General features: G+C 43.5%; 1 protein-coding gene and 1 long non-coding RNA gene across 34 annotated transcripts in view; one reads left to right on the forward strand and one right to left on the reverse strand.

Moving 5' to 3' along the window:
• BEND7 (BEN domain containing 7) overlaps window positions 1-22,671 on the forward strand; it is an 87,814-nt gene that overhangs the window by 47,489 nt on the left and 17,654 nt on the right. For 15 of the 32 annotated variants that reach the window (XM_086334293.1, XM_086334281.1, XM_086334295.1 and 12 more), the window contains one exon: window positions 3,021-3,246. The exons of 8 other annotated variants lie outside the window; for them this stretch is intronic. In XM_086334293.1, the coding sequence (XP_086190419.1) occupies window positions 3,021-3,246 (226 nt within the window). The remainder of the gene's footprint in view (window positions 1-3,020; window positions 3,247-22,671) is intronic. 9 more of the 32 variants (XR_015139627.1, XR_015139628.1, XR_015139624.1 and 6 more) reach the window with 1 other exon arrangement.
• LOC147361024 (uncharacterized) overlaps window positions 10,503-22,671 on the reverse strand; it is a 46,630-nt gene continuing 34,461 nt past the window's right edge. For both annotated transcript variants that reach the window (XR_015139649.1, XR_015139648.1), the window contains exon 3: window positions 10,503-11,056. This is a non-coding gene — a long non-coding RNA (uncharacterized LOC147361024). The remainder of the gene's footprint in view (window positions 11,057-22,671) is intronic.

Raw genomic sequence — 22,671 nt, forward strand, 5'->3', positions numbered from 1 at the left:
CCTGCCCCCTCTACCCAAATCCCTTCTCCCGTCACCGGCCAACTCTGCCTGGTGGTCCTTACCCTTCTTGCAGCATTGGTCATTCTCCACTCTGTATGATCGGGGTTTATGTACATGTTTCATCTGGTGAGCCCGACCTTAAACTCCTTCCACACGGAGGATGCCAAGTAAATATTGATTGAGTCAGGGCCGTGTTCTCTTGGTAGCTTGCTCCCCCAGCCAGCACGGGCCCTGCTAGGAGAAAGCTGGCGGGCTGGACTAGGGCACAGCTGACTTCCACAGCCACTTCCTTTATGTGGGGATAAAAGACCTCGAAATCAATACTAGTCATTTTGAATGAATTCTTCCATAGTGTTTTGTTCATTCTGAGAAAAATCTATCAGGCGCTGCTAGCCGGGTGTTTGGCACTCTGAATGCCAAAGACAGTACACATTCTGATGAGAAACACAAACTCCCAACTAAACAAATGCATCATGAAAATTGCCAGAAATGTAGTTCATAGAAAACACTGCGCCTGTGAAGAAAGGAGTGGCCAGTCCTGCCTGGTGGGCTAGTCTAGGTCAGTCTCTCAAACCAGGTTCAAGTCCTACACGATAAATCCAAGGGGAGGTACTAGGAGTCTCAGAGGTCGGGTGGCTGCTCTAAACCCCTGCTTGGTGGTTATCAGTCCAGCAGACATACATGAATGAGAGACCATGGTTCATCTTTCCCTTTTCTCTCTTGCAAATTTAAGAGCTTCTGTACCACCCGCCTAAACCCCCGGATCTTCAAATAGCTGTGAGTTGCTATTTCTATAAAGTAGACAGGGATTCTTTTTAAATGGTTTTCAAATGGTATAGGAGCATTCAGCAAAAATCTGGTCAGTTCATTTAGCATAAAAGGTCTAAATTAGGCAACCATAGGATGTGCAAAATAAAATTGTGACTATGGATACAACTTTATCTTAGATTTTGATGTAGAATTCCTTCAATCCTAACATTTCTACATTGAGTCATTCAACAGATGTGCCTTGAGTTGCCCAAGTGTACAGCTTCTGTCCCAGGAGTTGGGGGCCCAGACCCTGGCTCCCGTCAGCTTCCTCTGCAGACCATCACCAGCATCGAGGGGCAAAAAGCCAGGGACCCACCCGGCAACACTGTTTTTAGAGTGATATTCACTGCGCATTCAGAGACCAAAAGCCAAATGGGAGAGCAAAGCAGAGAAGAGAGATGATTTTCTGGAAAATCCAGTTGAGAATTCCACTTGGGAGGAGGAGCAGGGCCCTAGATGGTCCCCACACAGTCTGAGTCATTTAAGCCTTTCCCCAAGCCTAGGTGGCACCAGTGGTAAAGAATCTGCCTGCCAATGCAGGAGATGCAGGAGACTGGAATTCCATGGATAGGTACAGTCTGTGGGATCGCAAAGGGTTGGCCACGACTCAGTGACTGACCATGAGCCCTGAACCCTTTGCTCTGACCACAGGGCATAGTGCACATTGCTATGCATTTTGAGAAGCAATAGGACAAACAATAATTCCTGTTCTCCAGGAGAAAAACAAGACCCAAATCCTCACATGTCTCATATGATTTAAAAAATCCAAAGTAGCATCAGGTTAGCCAAGTTTGCAATAAGATATCTAAGAATTAGCTTTTATGATATATCTTACGTGAGATTTCCTGCTGACTTTTTTTCAAAGGAAAGTTTACCAATTGCATTTCTTCACCCTAAAGTTACTATTTTAAAGTCATCATGTTCTAATCAGTAGTAAATGACTTAGTAGTTTATGTAATGACTAATGAACTTTTATCCATTTAACAAGAATTTATTTAGTGCCTACTGTGTTCCAGGCCCTGGAGACATAAAGCCTGAGTTCTAGACATCAGGAAGGGCCACAATCTAATCAATAATTATAATACAGTATAATAAATACAATCAGATAAATATGAACATCCTTGATAGTCCAGTGGCTAAGGCTCCACACTCCCAATGCAGGGGGGCCAGGTTCGATCCCTGTTGAGGGAACTAGATCCCACATGCTGCAACTAAAAAAATGATTTTGAATACTGCAATGAAGATTGAAGATCCTGAGTGCCACAGCTAAGACCTGGCACAGCCAATAAATGAATGAATGAATAAAATTTTTTCCCCCAAGTCTCCTTGGGAAAGAAGGAGCTAAGAAAAGCTTTGAAAAGGAAATGGTATGAGCGGGTTGAAAGATGAAAGGATGGGTTGTAAACATCCATGGCATATACACAGAGCTTATATGGTAGAGTTCAGGTTGAAAGGCCCCTTATCAGTCCTCTGACCCAGTATCCCCCAGCCAGGAAATCCCCAGCAGGGAAGCACTGGTTTCCCAATGGTGCTCTGAAATAGAGCTTCAGATTTCCCTCCCCAAAGCAGGGGTCAGGGCATCTGCTCAGGATTTTTGTTTATACATTTTATACATTAGTTGACATAAGTTTTCCTTGGGGGGAAAAAATAACAGTTCCACAGCTAAAAACCACTGGCCTAGTACAAAGAGCATGAGACGTTTGGGGTAGCCCCATGTCCATAGGCAAATGAGATCAAATTATTTAATGCAGGAGAAAGTGATCTGTAAACTGTAATGCAATTGAATACCTCGAAATTATTTTTTTAAGTTATTTTTGTTATGATCTCTTTAGGCCTGAGTTCCTTCCTTTACAAAATGAAGACATTTCACCCAGAAATCTCAAGTCCCCTGGGTAGCTCTAGACTTAAATGCTTTGGAAATTATCCAGCTTTCTCTTAACTCAGTTTCTGAGGACGAGAATGCTTTTTCAGTATACTCCTTTGCACTGTTTTTGACGAGACTTAATACTGGAATTAGAGCATTTTGTTGGTGAATTACAACTAGTCACTGGGTTTGTAAATCGCAAACACTGGCACACAAAGCTGAGGCTGTGTGGTTTTCACGATATATGGCCATTGCAAGAGCTGGTGATGTTTTTTTGTTGCACATATGCCCAACGTTGGTAACTTCAAATCTTGCTTTTAATGACATATTTATGTTCTTTTGGTAGCCAGAAGTGCAACTTGCTGAAGGCTTCGATGTGTTTATGCCTAAATCTCAGCTGGACTCTATATTGTCAAACTACACTCGCTCAGGAAGCCTTCTGTTTAGAAAACTGGTGTGTGCATTTTTTGATGACAAGACTTTGGCTAACTCCTTACCCAATGGGAAGAGGAAAAGAGGACTCAATGACAACCGGAAAGGACTAGACCAAAATATTGTGGGTGCAATAAAAGGTTGGTCTGCCTCATTTCATTTTAACGGGGTCTTTGTTAAGCTTTGCCTTCATTCCATAAAGATGCAGCTGCAACTGTAGTCAGTGAACTTAGAGGTGAACTTAACTTGCCGTTGGACGTCTGCCCACTGGCATGGCTTTTGGGTATGAACTCCTTAACCCTCCGCCCCAGATACCACTAGAACTTGCTGTTTCAAGGTGATGTTAACTTGTTAAAATCAGAATTTAAAAGCCAGTCTGATCTGCTGCAGAACCAAAACAAAGTCGTTCCTTAATTAACTTTGAAAATGAAAGTACGTTTTCCTCTTAGTCATTTCACACTAAGAACTTCCTCAACATAGGATTTCTACTTAGATTTTTAGTTGTCAGAAGGAATACAGCTGTGATGCTCTTTTGAAAGAAGGTAAAACAGTTCTCTCCAAAGTTGAGAAGTTGCTTTACCGGGTCACTGCTTCTAAAAACACCCTAAGTGGAAGTGAACCCAGTGTGAAGCCAGACCCTACTCTGCTCCCTGGGGTTTTGTGACATGAGTTGTGCCAGTTACATGTAGACAAGACCCTGTGTCTCCCCATTCACACCTGTGAAGCTGTGTCTGAATCTCACTGCATTAGGATAGCCAGGTGCATGCATACGTGGATCTTCATTTAATTCCAGTTCCACATCCTGGATGTATTTTTTAATTTAATTTTTCCTATTCCTTAATTTTAACATGTCTTTATTTAGGATTCTGATAAAAGTAATTTTAGGTAATAGAAGCATTTCAGTGTGACTTTCAGGAAGAATGTCAGTGAATTGGCAAATATAAAACACAGCCACCATGAACATGAAATTTGGGGTCAAGCCTTAGTCCCTCTAGCATCACTGACCGGAATGTTCCTTCCTGGCTGTGGACTGGGACTGGCACGCAGAAAGCACCCCCAGCCTCTACCTCTTGGTCCCCGCAAAATGAGTCAATGAACATAATAGCACTTAGAGTATACTTGGAAACCCACGACTGACTTTTGAAAATAATACAGTTTTTAAATGGAGCTAGCAAGTACCACACAGCCTTTGTTCATGGCCAGGAGCACATGAGCCTTCATTAGCAGAAAATTTCTTATTCTCCAACAGAGTTTTTTCACTTAAAGTGACAGCTGAGTTGTAGTAAATAAGCCACAGAGATTATCACAATCGGTGCCACTTCTGAAAAGAATGATTCAGCCTGAAGTGACACTGAAAACAAGATTACAGAATTTGAAAAATAGTCAGTGATGTAACTAGGACTTGCTGAAGTGAAGAAGGGTCCCGTTTGGATTTAATGTGGCTGGGGCTTGTGGAAACATGAAGGTCAAGGCTGACGATGCTTTTCATGCTGAAGCTCTTAAACATGCTGCAATGTAGCTAAGAATTGTTTTAATTTTCTTTTTTTCCAGGGCAGTATATTAACAGTATGAAAGTGTTTGGAAATTAGGGAATCATAAAAGACCATGTTTCATTTTAATGACAGTAGAAGAGTTACCCTAATCATATATAATAATGAAATATATCATTACACATATCAAACCGATACGGGTTTTATTCTACCATTTTCCATTTAGACTGGACATGATACCATAGCCTGAGAAAGTATATTACAAACAGAAGTAGAAAACACACCTTAATCTTCTTCACATCTCTCCTCTTTAGCTAGAAATAAAAATGGCAATGAGCCCTCTTCAGACCTAGTTCATTGTAGAGCAGATTATTCAAACCAAAGAACTTTAATTTTCCATACTCTTTTTTTGTTGAATTAAACCTGGCATTAAAAATTCTTTTAGGGCAACAAGCAAACACAATAACTTTAAGACAGACAGAAATCCACCCATAAGGCACCAACAGCCTAAGTCAACAGATATCATATATTCACTGTTTGCTTCCAGTGTTGATTCATAGAAACATTTTTATTTTGATTTCTTTTCCTTCTTACAAAAATAACACATGCTTATTGAAAAAAGAAATCCAAACCATGAAAAAACACAGAAAGCTGAAAGGCTTCCATCATCCCGCTCTTCAGAGGGTCTGTGTGCATTCCTATAATCTTCGTTCAAACTATGAATGAGTTGTCGGCTTTGTCTCTCTAACGAGAACATTCTGTTCATACTGATCAGCCAGCATTTTTACATGATTTTTCTGACAATTTCTTACAAGCACCTTGAGGACGAGCTTTGTCATCCTGTTTTTTATTACCTGTTGCACCTCACTGAGAGCTCTACACCCAGTCGGGTTTCCATAAATACATGCAGGGTGAATGGACGTAAGTTTTTGTTTCTCATGCTGCTGCTGCTAAGTCGCTTCAGTCGTGTCCGGCTCTGTGCGACCTCATAGATGGCAGCCCACTAGGCTCCTCTGTCCCTGGGATTCTTTGCCTTAATTTATTGACATAGTGGGCCTAGTACTAAACATCCATCCTCAGGGCTTCTCACACCTAATTTGGAACAGCTGACATCAGATGTTGCTGTAAATTGTTACGTGTTAATAAAGTTAATAATGAAACCAAAAATATGGAAACAAAAATTGAATGTAAATTTGAATACACTTCTCTTAATGCCCTAATTTTCTTCTTTTCATATCATAGTTTGACTCACTAAAAATTTATTGACATACATACTACAATATAAAGTGATTTTTGGAAGTAGTCATTAACTGAAGTTCTTTTTTTGTTTTGTCTTGTTTTGGTTATCACTGCGCTGTGTGACTTGCAGCATCTTAGTTCCCTGACCAGGGATTAAACCCTGATCCCCGGCACTGTAAGCGCAGTCCTAACCACTGGACCACCAGGGGATTCCCAAAGTTCTTTAAAAAAAAAAGAGAGAGAGAGAAAATAACAAAATAACATGCATACATGAAAGAGACCCAAGAAATCTAAGCAACTCTTAATTTAAGGTCTTACAGAATAATTATACCCAGTTTTTCTTGCTATTTATTAGAGCTAAAAAGAAATTTATTTCCCCAACCAAGTCTTTTGAATCTCAGTAATCTGGCAAAGTAATAAAATGGTTTCTTTCTTTATAATTATGGCAAGACTACTCATGTAGCCCCTGCTGTCTACCACATACTTTGAAAAGATTTTGCAAATATTAAGTGTTCTGTCTTTCTTCCTCTGTCCTTTATGGGACAGTGTACCAATACTATATTAATTTGCAAAGTTTTACAACTTAGGGATATACAAAGACCAGTCAATTTTATAAAACCTTCAAAGTAAAAACAATAGTGGGGCTGGATTTTGTTTTAAAGTGATAAGGTTGGTTAAGAATGGGAACAAAGATGAAGGAAAACCTGTAAAATGCTTATAGATAGGAACAGAAATGTGCTGAAAAAACAAGAGTTTATTGTAGGATTGTTAACATAGCTCTTTGTAGTGATAATATTCCCCATACTATAGTATCTGGAAAATAAAATATAAACCTCTTTATAGAGATCATGCTTTCAACATAGTCTCATCTGTCTTATGGTAGCTAACACTTATTGGTAATTCATTAAAAATTCATTTATAGGTTATGACCTGAGGTGTTGATGATGGAAGGACCCTTAATTAGAAACATCCACCTAAGCACTTTGAATTTAACTCTGGGAAGAAGCAACTTAGGATCTTATTAAGTGGAGTCTTGGGTTTTGGTGCTGAGGAGAGTTTAGTATCCTAGATTTAATTTGGAAATGATCTTACAGCCAGGATGCAGCATTGAGGTCAGGACCTAGGCAGGCCTTCCTCCCTTCATGCTTTACCTGCCGGAGACCACCTAGTTCTTGATGTCTTATGCCAGGAGACCATGCAGGGTGACTTAGTGAAAGTTTTGTTAGATATTGACATAATCATTCATGTCTGAAGGCTCTTCAGAAAGTATAGTTGTGGTAAAGCTGTTTTTAGAGCCTAGGTTTTGGTTTTTAATTCAGCTTCATAGTAATTAGTTGAGAGAGTTTTATTATTGAGTTGGCCAAAAGTTCGTTAGGGTTTTCCATGGTCTTAAGTAAAAATCTGAACGAACTTTTGGGCCAACCTGGTACTATCCAACAAACAAGATTCTTGAATCCTCTTGCATTCAAAGCAAATTATGTCTGCTTGTCAATTGCAGGAACCACTGTACTGCCCTTCGCTTACTCCATGCAATACATGATGCAGCACAAACTTTGATGCTGCTTTTGGGGGCATCTAGGCTGCTGACCTGCTGGGATGGTCCACAGGGATTGTCACATCCCCAGGAGGGCGCTCTCCTTGGGTGGTGGTGTTTCTGACACTTCATGAGACCCACCCTTTCATAGGCTCTGCTGAACAGACCACCAAAACCTCTCCTTTTATTCCAGCAGCTCAAGAGACATCCAGGGTCTATATTTGTCATTTTATTTTTTTGAACTTTTTGGCTGTGCCTCTTGGCAAGTGGGATCTTGGTTCCCCGACCAGGGATCAAACCTGCACCCCCTGCAGTGGAAGCGCAGAGTCGTAACCACTGGACTGCCGGGGAAGTCCCTGCCATTTTAGAACTCCTTTATTCTCCACTTTTTTATCATCACTTATTTCCTTGGATTTATCCCCCAAAAGTGAATAGCTGTTTTCTATCTGGTCTCTAATAGACTTTAATATGTTTGGGGGTGGAATCTACATCTGACTTCTTAGTCATTTCTTTTTTTAAAAAAATAATTTTATTTATTTATTTATTTATTTTTGGCTGTACTGGGTCTTTGTTACTGCAAGGACTTTCTCAAGTTGCTGCTAGCGGGGGATACTCTTCATTGCAGTGTGCCGGCTTCTCATTGTAATGTTGTCTCATTTCAGAGCACTGGCTCTAGAGCACATGGGCTCAGGAGTTGCAGTTCTTGGGCTGTAGATCACAGGCTCAGTTGTGGTACATGGGCTTAGTTGCTCCACGGCATGTGGGATCTTCCTGGAACAGGGATCAAACCTGTGTCTCCTGCATTGGCAGGCAGATTCCTTACCACTGAGCCACCAGGGAAGCCCTTACTTATTTCTTGATAGTAACTTCTTTGAGCTTTGAGAGCTCTCTTTAAGAACAAGGCTGAAACATCAGCTTGCATTCAGATACCCCTGTGATGCTGATGATTTTCGTTCCATTTATGGGAAAGGAAGCTGAGACTGTGAGAAGTTAAGTAAACTTAAAGGAAACAGCTGCTGCTGCTGCTGCTAAGTCGCTTCAGTCATGTCCGACTCTGTGCAACCCCATAGACGGCAGCGCACTAGGCTCCTCTGTTCCTGGGATTCTCCAGGCAAGAGTACTGGAGTGGGTTGCCATTGCCTTCTCCAAGGAAACAGCTAGTAAGTGGGAAAACCAAGATTGAACCCCAGGCCTCTCTCCAAAGCCATTACTTCGTTTCTTCTATGAGGACTATTGAAAAGAAAGAAAGGTATCTCTACTTTAAATTTTTATCTTAAATTTTAGCATTTTGGATTCTTTATAAATTCCACTGGGAAGGTGGCCATGCTAATGATTTGAAATGACTGGTGAGTTGTGTGGTATTCAGAATGAATTTCTAGATAAGCTTAGCTCTCCTTCTGTTTATTTCCTAGTTTCAAGGGCAGGTCTTCCTTTGAAGACAGTGAGGATCAGTCCCATTGACAGTAGGGAGGAAAATAGAAGCATGATCCTTTCCCTAGGGAAAGAGACACTTTCAGTACATAGAACCACAGAGAAAGAGCATGCAAGCCCCACTGCACGTGCGACTTCCAACACTGTATGTAAATTCAGTTCTAGTGAAGCGTTTGCCCATTGGAGCCAATCGATGAATGCTTTCATTCAAGAATCCTTTTAGTTTCCATGTTACAACGTTGGAAGTCACAGTACAACTTTCATGCTCTTTCTCTGTGGTTCTTGTGGTTCTGTATACTGGAAGTGTTCATGTTAATGTTTGGCAGAAACCAACATAATTCTGTAAAGGATAAACATAATTTATCCTTCAATTAAAAAGTAAATTACTTTAAAAAAGAATCCTTTTAGAAGATGACTAACCATTGCGGACAGGGAAGCCAGGCATGCTGCAGTCCATGGGGTTGCAAAGAGTCGGACATGACTGAGTGACTGAACTGAACTGAACCATTTGTGAATTTATCTGTTCATCGGTTTATGCGTCAGGTCAGCTTAAAACAGGACAGGCCTGAATACTATATGATGACAGACTCTAAGAGATTATTTAATGACGTCACGTTCATAACTTGGCTGTGACTACTACCTAGTTGTTGTTATTGGCATTCTCCCTCTTTTTATGGAGGCCCAGCAACACGTGGGTGATGTTGAACCTTGATCATTCTGCACCTGGAACCCTATATGTTCAACCCCTGCCATAGCTGGTTTCGTACTTCAAGGTGCATCAGAATTACCGCAGGTATTGGTTCAAAATTCCAATTTCTGGGGTCCCCTCCTGGAGATTGATTCAGTAGGTATAGGGTAGTCCAGGAATCTGGATTTTGAACAAGCAGCTACCGGTGACTGATGGCAGCTGTTTCCAGACAACCCCCTTGGCAGGGCTTCCCTGATGACTCAGACGGAAAAGCGTCTCTGCTTGCAATGTAGGAGACCTGGGTTCCATCCCTGGGTTGGGAAGATCCCCTGGAGAAGAAAATGGCAACCCATTCCAGTATTCTTGCCTGGAAAATCCAGTGGATGGAGGAGCCTGGTGGGCTACAGTCCATGGGGTCGCAGAGAGTTGGACACAACTGAGTTACTAACACACATACTTGGCAGAGCAGCGCCACCCCAGCTTAGGTTGTAATGACTGGTTCCAAAGAGACACCATCTGTCTGGGCTGCCTGGCCCTCTTGCACATGTCCATCCCCCTCTGTTGCTAAGAGTGTGTCTTTTCTGAAGCCTGCCCTGCGTCTCTCCAGGAGCAAATGACAAGATAACCTATGTCCACAGCTCTCACCGTTAGACTGTCTGGGGCTTAACCTGATTTTTTCCTGTCGTCTGACACAAGGGTTCTGGTTTCAGACACACCCTCAGTGGCTCCCCAGGACTTGAGGGATGAACTGCCTCGTTTCCCAAAGTGGAAAAAGGGCATAGCCAGACTCAGCCGGAGACTAGTGTGTGGATCAATAAACACATGTGTAGTACGCTGGGAGGCTCTATTGTCGCTACACAGAGAGTCATCTCTGTTCTTGGCAAGCATTTGCCCAGACTCCTCCTCAATGGCATATCTGGAGCACTTTGCCCCAACTTCCACACCAAACAGTGTCACACAGAAGACGTGGTCTTGGCTGCTTTTCTGATTCCAGTTAAGTAACAAGACCACCCAAACATTTGCAGTATTTTCATTGACCTCACAAACTTAGAAATCATCAGCAGGCAAGACATTTCTGTTAACAACACTCAGGCTTATTACCGGCCCGTTGAGAGCTGGGCAAAGGTGCCCTGACCTTCAGGGTGTGCAGTCCCGCAGAGCGACAGAGCTGTAAACAGTGAGCTGAACCTAGCACCATCTCCAAGACAGGACAGAATGAACATCAGATCAGATCAGATGAGTCGCTCAGTCGTGTACAACTCTTTGCGACCCCATGAATTGCAGCACGCCAGGCCTCCCTGTCCATCACCAACTCCCGGAGTTTACTGAGACTCATGCCCATCGAGTCAGTGATGCCATCCAGCCATCTCATCCTCTGTCGTCCCCTTCTCCTCTTGCCCCCAATCCCTCCCAGCATCAGAGTCTTTTCCAATGAGTCAACTCTTCGCATGAGGTGGCCAAAGTACATCAGGTGCCCATTACTGATGGAGTGATTGCAAATCCCGGTTAAGAGAAGGGCTCACGGAACAGGTGACGTTGGAACTCAACCTTGAAGGATGAGCAGTGTCCTAGATGCAAAGAGAATGGAAAAGGTTAACTTACAGAGTAAGATTAGTGAATCTTCAACACAGTAAGACATTGGAGCCTTTCACCTCCAGAACAGTTTAAAGTCTTTTCTAAGCATAGGGCCTGAGTCCTCGCCAAGCTGTTTACCTTCGAGTGTTTAACTTCACGAATATAAATGCCAATTGCCATGGATGCAAACATAGTTTACCCTCAGGAGTTTTCAACCTGGGCTGTGCTTTTTTATTCTTTTTAAGTATTAAGTCTTTATTGAATTTGTTACCATATTGCTTGTGTTTTTTATGTTTTGGTTTTTTGGCCTTGAGGCATGTGGAATCTTAGCTCCCCAGCTAAGTGGGAGGGATCGAACCTGCACCCCATGCATTGAGAGGCGAAGTCTTAATCACTGAACTGCCAGGGAAGTAAGTACCTAGCGCTGTGCTTCTTAAAGCTGCCTCAGCCCCATCCCAGACTTAATGAACCAGAAAACTTGGGATTGGGGCCATAGGGAGTAGCCAGATTGCCCCTCATTTGTCACTGATCATCTGTAAGCTCAGAAAAGGAACCTCCTCCCCTTCCTCAAAGTGACAAATCCATCTACATAAGGAGCAAAGGGACACATAGAGACGTTTGTTGAGAAGGACGCTGTGGCTTTTGTTGATGTTGTCTTCACCCCATTTCATCACAGACGGGAGCCCGCCATGGATTAACTCACAGGGACTCAGTTCTAAGTCCCGGGTACTGAATTCTCACCCAGCCTGCCTTTCAACACCACAGCTGGGGCTGAAGTAAACAGCCTCCTGTCAAAAGAGGTGGGTTTCTGACGCACAGGCAGGGCCACCACAACATGACTAGGCACTTTGTGATGTTACAGGCACCCTTCCTGGGGTGGACACTGTCGATTTGTTTATCTCTTATGACAGTTTTCTGGCAGATGCTAGTCATATGTCCCAAGGGAGAGGTACCTTTCTAATTTCTAGCCACGGCACAGTATGACGTGGCCTAGCCACAGCCCTGGACAGAAGAAGCAGTATTTTCTGCTTAGCCCACCTCACCATTCTTTAAATCCCTGAATTGCGCGGCTAATCTGAAATGCTCATCAGCATCTTCAGGTAATGCCTCGTCTCTGTTTTCCTTCCCATTTCCAGGAAGCGGAATTGGATAAGTCCCAAACTAGTCAAATTACATTCCTCATTGCTTTTCTCCTGGACTTATCATTGGTGCTAGTGATCTGGCAATTATTTTAATTCATTTCCATGAACAGTTATTGACTGTCTCCTACAAGAGACTCAGCAGACTTCTGAGACTCGGGAATTGACATTCGCTTGGACAGCTGCCCCACAGATGTCTATGTAATGATCGTGGGATATTTGCTGTCACTGTGGTACCAGGGACTGGTGGTCAGCTCACAAAAAACCTAGGATACATGTCAGTTCCCATTAAGAAAATGCCTCAAAATCCATGGACCTTTATTTCAAATTGAACTGAAAGCTGTCATGGATTGTGGGTGCCTAGAAGACATCTCCATATAACAGCAGGCCTGGCTGCAGCTGTCTTAGAAAAGAGAGACGCTGCCTCTTGGAATTAGTCTGGTTTTCGTACTGACTCTCCCTATAGTCAAGTCTCTGTTATGCTGACTGTGTTTCCAGGATCTTCTTTCTTCCTTCTGGCACTTGGTTTGATTGTGATGCTTCTCCATCATCAGCTCCTGGTATTTCTCAGAACCATATCGTCCCCTTGTCAACCCTTTGCTTTTGATCACAGAGTCCATCCAGCAGCCCTTATGTTATGTACAGGAGTCCCCACGTCTCTCCATCACCACCCGTCCCACATGGAAGCAGCTTAGCCACCTACAACTAAGTAGGGGAAAATCTTAACTAGAAATGTGAATGGAAACCAGGTGCAAAGGAGACAGGCGACAGCAGGAACCAAGACAGGCAGGCCATCCAACCTGACCACTAGAAGATGAGGGGACCTGCCCTGGCCTCTTTCTAGAATCAGGGCTGGTCCTTCTTACCGAAGCGTGCAACACCTGAAAGGTGGCTTGGGCCTTCTTACACTAACATCCCCTGGCAGGAATTTTTTTTTTTTGGCTGTACCACTTGGCATGCAGGATCTTAGTTCCCCGACCAGGCATCAAACCCACAATCCCTGCAGTGGAAGCACAGAGTCTTAACCACTGGACCACCAGACACATCATTATTGACAGCAGCATCAGCATTCTCCTGCTTCAGCTTCTCTGACACCATCCTAGTCCAGCTGTCTATCACTTTGACCCTGAAGTTCTGCAGAAACACTTTTTAAATATACTTCCTACCCCTCACTTCTTCATCTACGTTGTACTAACGGTATACTAACAGCCACTTGTAAGATAAGAGCCCATGGCATTTTTCCTACCTCCTATTTGCCTGTTAAATCAAGTGCAGTCTCTGGCCTTTCCCCAGATTCCCCAGAGCTTGACCACATTTCCCCCAGGCTCCTACGTGGTGAACCAGCCCAGTACTGACACTGTTCCTTAAGCATCACTTGCTTGTCTTGGACTTTGAGTCTTGCTATGTTCCCCAGGCTACAATGCTCTTCTCTCTTTGTAGACAAATCCTGCCCATTCTTCTTGGTCCAGCCCAGGTCTCATTACCTTGACGGTGAGACTCTCTCCTGGTGCCTGAGCCTCCATCGATTTTTCCTTTCTCTAAATTCTTATAGCACACGTTACCTTTATACAGCTTAGCAGTACATCCTAACCCTTAGCTTTGCTACTCATGGTTTAGGTGGAGGATGGCTCTATCATTTATTGTCCAAACTGGACCCTTTGAGAGTGAGAATGGTGCTGTTAATCGCTTCACGGGGAAAACAGGCATTTTGAACTCTCCAGTGAAAATCTGGATCTTTGGTCATCCTACTTGTGCTGGGACATCTTATCTTTCCAAGACTATGGACACCTAGAGGGCAAATCTTACATGGGGGATATTTGCTTTGCATGTTCCTTGGCATGTGAAATGCAGTTAATGATCAATAAATGCAGGAAGGAAGGAGAGATGGATAGAGGGAATTAGGCAGTCAGTTCATCCGCACTGAAAAAGGTGGTGTCTTAAAAATCAAAACAACTCTACCCCACAGGACATGAAACCAGGGTAAGCACAAAACTTCTCCATGACCAGCTGGAAGAGAGCCACTGAAATTAGAGAAGGCAGAATTATCAGTTTGAAGATAGAAGAAACAACAGTAACAGACAAATCAGGTGGTATAGAGCAGTTGAGGATGGTATAAATCTTGTCAGTCAAGACCATCAAAGTGATCCTGAATGTAAAACCTAATTTGTATTCTGTGGCGCCTCTGAAAGCATGAATTATCATTATGTATCAAAGAGCAGCCACCACAGTATGCAATATAGGAAGTGTAGTTTTTCCCACTTTCATTCACACCAGAAAGTAATCATCTCCAAAAGGTAAAGTGAAATAATTTCCTCATGGGATTTTGATTTTAAATAAACTCCCAAATTGAATCCCAAAGCAAGCTAAATGTGCCATTTTCTGTCTTTACCATCTCAAGGCTTCTTGATAATGTCAGCATACTTATCCATCCCTGTGTTTTCTTAGCATCTGTCATCACAGAACCTCGGTGGCTCAAAAGGAAAGTACTGAAAGATTGAGAACTTCCTCTTGTCAGTCTCGACATAACTCCCAAATTTCCTTAAGCCAATCTCAATTAGAAAGGAGTTGTTCACCATTAAGAAAGAAGAGGAAATAGAACCCCAGCCCCGAGGCATCAGCCCTGTTCTAACGCCCAGCATCTTCACTGCCATGCTCACTTGCAACATCAGCCACGGGTGGATGGAGGCAGGGATGGGGTGAGTGTGTTGCTCTGCTGACCTGATTCCCATGGGCGAGACCTCAGCACCCCCACTGCTCGCACATCTCGTCATTCTTGTCCTTCCCATCTCAGCCGTCTCTGAATTTAGGTGGTGGTGAGGGACAGAATGGTCCCTGAGTTTCCCAAATATGTCATCACTCATTCTGGTCCTATGACTATTAACTGGCCAGCAGGTGCACTCAGGATCTCATGGAATGACTTCAAAAGTTCACAAGCCAAGAATCCTAGCTTTAAAAACCAAGAGGAAAACTCAGCACTTTCCCTTCATTTGTTTCTATATAGAACAGATACACAGAGAAGCGTCCTGGCAAGCAATGCTTAGCCACTCAGTGGGCGCGTGGTTTATGCCACTGCCCAGCTATTTGAGTTGATGATTCCTGAGCTTTTAAATTTCATTTCACCCGAACCTCTCAGTTCCTGATCTCTGAAGTAAAGGAGTTATATTATTTCCAGGATGACTTGCAAGCAGAATTTCATCTATGATCTTGAAACATTTCTCTTTGCCAAAAAAGGAGGTATATAGTGAAACACCATTAGGTCAAAGTTTGTTATTAACCAGACCTTAATATTTAGCAGGTATAATTCATCCCCTTGAAACACATCCAGCACAGGAAGTGAACATGTTGCCACGTGCTGCACCACAAGCCAAAGGAAAGTATTACATTTCTCACTAGTTGTGTTACAGATGAGCCCTACTGAGGGGTTCCTCATGTGTATGTGCTCACGCTCAGTCATGTCTAACTCTTTAGGACCCCAAGGACTGTAGCCCACCAGGCTCCTCTGTCCATGGGATTTTCCAGGCAAGAATACTGGAGTGGGTGACCATTTCCTCCTCCAGGGGATCTTCCTGACCCAGGGATGGAAACCACGTCTCTGGCATCTCCTACATTGCAGGAGGGTTCTTAACTGCTGAGAGACCAGGGAAGACCTTGAGGGCTTCCTTAGATAAAAGTAAATTAAAATTAAATTTGTTTAATGTAAGACACCACTAGAGGCACTTCCTCTTAGACACAGACACCACTGTAGCCAAAACCAAATTTACAAAAAAGAGACAAGGGATCTAGTTCTTTTCCTCTAGACTCTTCTCTGGCCTCTGATCTTTGAGAATGGCTGATTCCCCAAGACTGTTCAAACCTCCAAGTCCCACCAGTTTGGGGACAATGAAAGGAGCATTGTGGGATGTAGACTTACTCCCAACTGCCACGTAAGGTCTCGAGACACTACCCTCTCCTGGGGGAGGGGGGCGGGGGGGGGAAGCGTGACTTGGCTAATTTTTCAGCTTGCTTCCAGTTCAGAAATTCTGTGGTTCAATGCTGCTAAGTCACTGCAGCCGTGTCTAACTCTGCCACCCCATGGACTGTGGCCCATCAGGCTCCTCTGCCCATGGCATTCTCCAGGCAAGAATACTGGAGAGAGTTGCCATTTCCTCCTCCAGGGGATCGAACCCGTGTCTCTTGGCAGGCGGGTTCTTTACCACTCACGCCACCTTCAGTAAATTTGTCCAAATTCTCATAATTAAAAAATATGTTCAGAAATCAGTTTTATGGCGATCCAAAGTCTTCTTCATTACAACCACCACTAGAAGTTCACACCCCGTGGAAGGCTCAGCACCAAGGACAAAGCATTCCATGGTCGTTGAGGTCAGCGATGATTGCTGGGCCAGCTGACTGCCCTGCAGGCTCCTACGTATGCAGTTCAGTACGATATTCTGATCTCATCAGTAAACACATTATTGTTTGCACGACTGCTTCACCTTAACTTTCCTTCTAATCTGAAGACTTCATATTTAGGTGTATTTATTGATACACTTAAGCTCAGTCTTGTTAAATCAAACCCAAAATGAACTCCAGGACTCAGTGTCTTTCAAGATTGATGACTATTTACTGAAGAATTCTTCCTTCAGTTCTTTTGAGTTAAGTCACAGACCTGAGAAAAAGAGTTCCTCCGATTTATTCTTCCACCAACCATGCACTTATGCTCCCTGTCATGTGCCAGCCACAAACAAGACAGCTGTGATCTCTGCGCTTGTTGAGTTGATAGTCCAGACGATCACTAGATGGTATGATATAAAAACCACTGGTTAACCAACTCAGGGAGGCCGTTCCTGAGAAGGTCACACTTCAGCTGAGACCTGCAGGATGATGGATTCTCACCTTCACCTGTTATTTCTAGCAGGCAAATCACCCAGACTTCTCCTGGATCTCTTTTATTCCTATTTTGGCCATGCTGCATAGCGTGCAGGATCTTAGTTCCCCGACCAGGGATCAAACTCGTGTCCCCTGCGGTGGAAGCTCAAAGTCTTAATCACTGAACCACCAGAGAAGTCCCTGCTAGCTCTCTTTTACAGAAAGCTGCTGATGCTCATTCCAAGAGAGAGTGTGTGTAAGGCATGATCTTGAGACCCATCAGCGCTGGTATGTCCACAGCCTCATCCTAGGAGATGTTGTCTGATCTGTTCATAGAGTGATCTACAAACAGTGTTTGTCCGAATTAGCAGTAAGTAGTCTTGAGGTCAGAAGTGGAAATAATACATTCCTCTTCATCTTGAGTGTGTTGGAGATATTTTCCAAGATTCCTTTTCTCTCCGTCTTACCACCGAGATCGAAAACAGATGTTTAGACATACTTCATACCCCAGCCTCGCTCCTTAATTTTTTAAGAATCACAGTGTTCCTCCACCAGACTCTCTTACTCTTTCTCCTTCCTGTTCCAGAGTATCAGTGAAGTCGGTGTGAGTCTTCCCCATTCATATTTTCCATCTTTACTGCTCAAGTATGTATCCATTCACCACATTTACTATTTTGCGAATTTGTGAGTGTACATGCATGACCTCATGCTGTACTTTTTTGCAAATTTGTGTCCTTTTTTCTCAAGTTGATCCATATCAGTACATTATAAATCTAGTTTATTCCTTTTAACTGCTCACCCCTGTATAAACAAAGCACTTTCTTTCCCGTCTTGTGTTAAGAGACAGTTGTGTTGGTCCTCCTTGCTCTTGATCCTCTGTGGAAAGTGGTGTGCTTCTCTGTGGAAAGCGGTGTGCAGCAGGCAGTGAAACTAAGTTTCAGGGTAGAAGTGTTGTCATCACCACTAAGATTTGTCCAACAGCTCTCTAATGCCAACAGTATCGTTTAGACACCCCCCAGCAATGGATCCAAAAATCCCATTTTTCCTTATTTTCACTGACATCTGGTGGTAACAAATTTGACTTTCGTCAGTCTGATGGGTCTCAAGTAGCACCTCAGGGGTGGGTTCCCTGATAAGTAGTGAGGTTGAGCATCATTTCATATTTATTACTATTTGGTTATTTGCCTGTGAACATCCATCCTTTTCTTGTGTTTCCCATCAGGTTGTTGGTTCCTTATTGACTTACATGAATTCTTTACTCTGTTTTCAGGTGTTAAAAATATTTTTTTCTTATTTTCCAACTTGTAGAAACTTCTGACCTTTATCATACCAGAGTTTAGAATAGCAGTCAGATGGGTTACTTTATGCTTAGTGCATTTCTTGTGCCCTTTTAAAGAAGTCCTCCCTACCCTGATTATGTAATGATATATTTTTTTTTCCCAACAAAGTTTTCAAGTTTTCTCTTTCATATTCAAGTCTTTTATCCATCTGGAATTTACCTTTGCTATAAAATTTGAGGGAGGGATTGAATGTGTTTTTTTCCTATGGGTCGTTGCTTATTTAACACCATCCTTTTTTTTTTTTTTTTTAATGTGAATTGTAATCCAGCTCTGTCATAAACGAATCGCCCCTTTTCCGTGTCTACTTTTGGTCTTCTGTCTGCCTCTGAGCCAGTACTACTCAGTCTCCATCAGTTTGGCATTGCTGTAATTCTTACTCTCCCACAGGTCATGTCCGCTTTTTTCCCCCTCCCGCTTCCTGTTCTTCCCGCCCTTCTTCTGTTTCTTCGTCCTCAGGTACAGCCTTAGGCCATCCTTTGAATGCCGGTCTGTGTGGCGTGGTCTTTCCGTCTTTGTTGTGCATATGTCTCATTTCATCCTTGCTGTACACCCAAGCTGCCTGAGGCTGTGTCCCGCCCCGTTCCTTACCAAGGCCACCTGGGGCCCCGTGATCTGGAGGGGGAGGCGTGATCCCACAGACCCGGGGAGGGGTCTCCCACCCCATGGCTGCCATCCTTCTGTGTTGTGTGGGTGAAAGTACCACCAGCGTTCACAGCTGTCACACATGAGCATTACCTCAGTCAGCTATAGATTTATTCCCATGGAGAAGTCAACCACTGTTCTTTTCCAGAATCTGTGTTCTCATTGTTGTTCAATCGCTAAGTCGTGTCCAACTCTTTGCAACCCTATGGACTGCAGCACGCCAGACTTCCCTTTCCTTCACTATTTCCCAGAGCTTGCTGCTGAAACTCATGTCCATTGATTCAGTGATACCATCCAACCATGTCATCCTCTATCACCCCCTTCTGCCCTCAATCTTTCCAAGCATTAGGATCTTTTCCAATGAGTCAGCTCTTCACATCAGATGGCCAAAGTACTAGAGCTTCAGCTTTAACATCAGTCCTTCCAATGAATATTCAGGATTGTTTTCCTTTAGGATTGACTGGTTTGATCTCCTTGCTGTCCAAGAGACTCTCAAGAGTCTTCTCCAGCTCCACATTTTGAAAGCATCAACTCTTCGATGCTCAGCCTTCTTTATGGTCCAGTTCTCACATTCATACATGACTACTAGAAAAACCATAGCTTTGACTAGATGGACCTTTGTCAGCAAAGAGATGTCTCTGCTTTTTAATACGTTGTCTAGGTTTGTCACAGCTTTTCTTCCAAGGAACAAGCGTCTTTTAATTTCATGACTGCCTTAAAAATTAAATAACTTATATGGAAAATAATCCCTATTGGCTGTGCCACCTTGCGCCAGTTATTTAACCTGCCCGAACTTTCAGCTTGTCATCACAAAAGAAATAGGATCACAATACCTGTGCCACCAGGCTCCTGCCAAGCTTAAATGAGATAGACCGTGCTCAGCACGTGGGGAGTTTCAAATCATAGCTTGGAAAGAGGCAAAGGAAAGAGGGAATGGTTGGTTGTGGGCTGGGGTGCTGGCTGTCTTATACTCACTTAGGTGGGTGGATGTGGGTGCAAGCAGCCTGCAGGGAAACCTAGTCGGCTTGTCCACCTCTCCTCTGGGACTGGTCCCAAGCTTCCTCCCCACTTGCACGTCCCCAGGACCCTGCTGTGGACAGTTGTTTTTCTCACCCTTAGTCCCCAGCCCCTCACGAGGTCCAGGAGTTTGGCAGATCTAAGGAGGACTCCACTTTCAGTTCTGTTTGATGTGAACCTTGATTTCTGCTCGTTTTTCTGATCAGAAGTTTACACCAAGTCTGCCAATCAGAAGTAGGCTCTTAGGGCTGCCTGGAGTTATTCATGGTGAATTTCATGATGAAATGAAAGCTCCCCAAGCCTTCCCCTGCTTCTTACATTGTCTGTGTGATGCAGGGACTTTCTTTCAACATATGTACAGTGCCCTGCTTTTCCCAGTGCAGGGAGCCAGAAAACCCCACATGGAGAGCCTTCTAGAACAAGGGTCCCCAACCTCTGGAATCTAATGCCTGATGATCTAAGCTGATGTAATAATAGAAAGAACATGCCCCAAAATGTAAAGTACTTGAATCATCCCAAAGCCATCCCCCCACCCCCCACTGGGTCCATGGAAAAACTGTCTTCCAAGAAACTGGTCCCTGGTGCCAAAAAGGTTGGGGACCACTGCTCTAGAAACTATCACATGGACAGACAGCTGTTTGGGGAACATGGCCAATCCGACCTGTTCTCCTGCCATATCCAGACACGTGCCACACCACTGTGTTCACTGATGATGACATCAGATCCCGGGTTCCCAGGGAAGGATCCGCTCAGCTACCACTAGCTTATTGATTATTGATGCCCAATTAAAGGGCAGGGTTTGAATGCAGACATCTGAGAAAAGTCCTTATTTGTGTACAGATCAAACTGAACCTTTGTCACTTCCCCGGCGACTTCACGCATCTTTGTGCCTTGGGACCTCAGATGATGTTAAGCAGAGTAGATGCTTCCACAGTTGTATTCAGTTTAATGGTTGGCCTTAATCCACTTGTTCAGATGATTTGGACTTGTGTAAAATTATCCCTCGCTTCCCCTTAATATATTAAACTAGGAGAGAAGGGAAATTTCTTTTCAGGACCTATCGCATTCTAAGGATAAATGCAAATTGTTCTCTGATTTTTAATGACCCACTATTAACATAGTAGGAAGCCCAACGCATTACTGCAATGCCTCTTTTCACATCATTACTCCTAATGAAACTGTTAGCAGGGTAATAGCTTGACCTTTAGCTATGGATTCAGATAGCAAAAATATGTCCTGCTTACCCAATACCTATCCACATAGCATGGAATGTTTTCAGATCAATCCAACCACAAACCTTTGGCCCCTCTCTCAGGCCTCATCTACCCATGTCACAAGGAATAGGATTTCATCCTCTGTAGGTAGATTCTAGTTAGAAGTTTCTTTTAAGTTTGAGTGTAAACCAGAAACGAGAATGTCAGTAATATGCTCAGTGGAAATAATTGTTTGTAGATGTATTTTTTTTTCCTGAAAGCCTAATGCTTTGCCTTCAAAGGTCTCAGATGCAGACCCAGGAGGCAGAGAGTTCCCTGGTCTCTTGTGATTGAAAGCAGATAAGCTTTTGCTGAAAGGAGAAAAAAATAGCCAGCAATTGTCGCCTTTTGAACACACAGCAGAATACTTGAGCTCAGGATGAGATTAGAAAGATCCCCTTGGATGCCGCCCACACGTTAGGGGACCTTCCCTCTACTCCTGAACATGCGCCTGCTGGGAATCACTTCGATGTCGGCATAATCCAAATCTATTTGGTTTATTTCAAATCTTTACTTCCTAATCCGGGCTAATTTGGATGCATGCACTTCCCAGTCTAGGAAGAGAGGGGTTGCTATGGAAATTAATTACATAAATAATATTACGAGGAAAGAGGGAGCTGTTTATCTGTAAGATGGTACACTCAATCATTTTGTGGTACAATTTTCTTAGAAACTAATAGGGTGCCAAAAACAGGTACTTTTTTCTAGTCATTCAAACAGAATTTCAAGAACCTTTCTGCAACTCTGATTAAGAAGTGTCACAATAAGAAATGTCGCTGTGGGTATTTGACTATAATAAAATCTTGTTACTTTAAATATATGCCATTAAAACTTTCTATTAATTCAGATAGGCCTTGCTCCTCCAATTGGCCTAAATGTCTGAGCTGTTGTATTTACTTCTGTCCAAAACAAAAGCAGAAAGTACATTTGTTTATCCTTCAGATGTTTATGGGGCTCTTAGTTGGGGGCACCACAGTAGGTGCTTTTAGGGAGACAAGACACAGGCCCCTGAAGTTGTCTATAATCTGGTAGAGGAGACTCACAGGCAGTCCCACCCCCAGGATGTTGTCCCCTCTGCCTCTCTCCCAGGTGGAGTCTGCTTACTTGCATGGCCCATGCGCCCTTTGGTGGGCAGCCTGTCGATGATTTCCCTGGACCGTAATTCTGCCTCCTCCTCCTCTCAGTTGGGAGTTAGGATACAGCCTTTCCATCAGCACCACCTCACCATCCACGTGACTGCCTAGAGCTAGAGTGTCCTGACCTCGTCCGCACTGGCTCTCAGCCTCCACTTCAGCCCTACACCACTGTCCACATGTCCTGCTGCCCTTTCTCCCTGGCACTTCCTTGCCAACCCCACTGAGATTTCCATTCC

Source organism: Bos grunniens, chromosome 13 (assembly GCF_055505025.1).
Source record: "Bos grunniens cultivar Pamir isolate PY7600 chromosome 13, Bosgru_T2T1.0, whole genome shotgun sequence".
In the NCBI taxonomy this organism is placed as follows: Eukaryota; Metazoa; Chordata; class Mammalia; order Artiodactyla; family Bovidae; genus Bos; species Bos grunniens.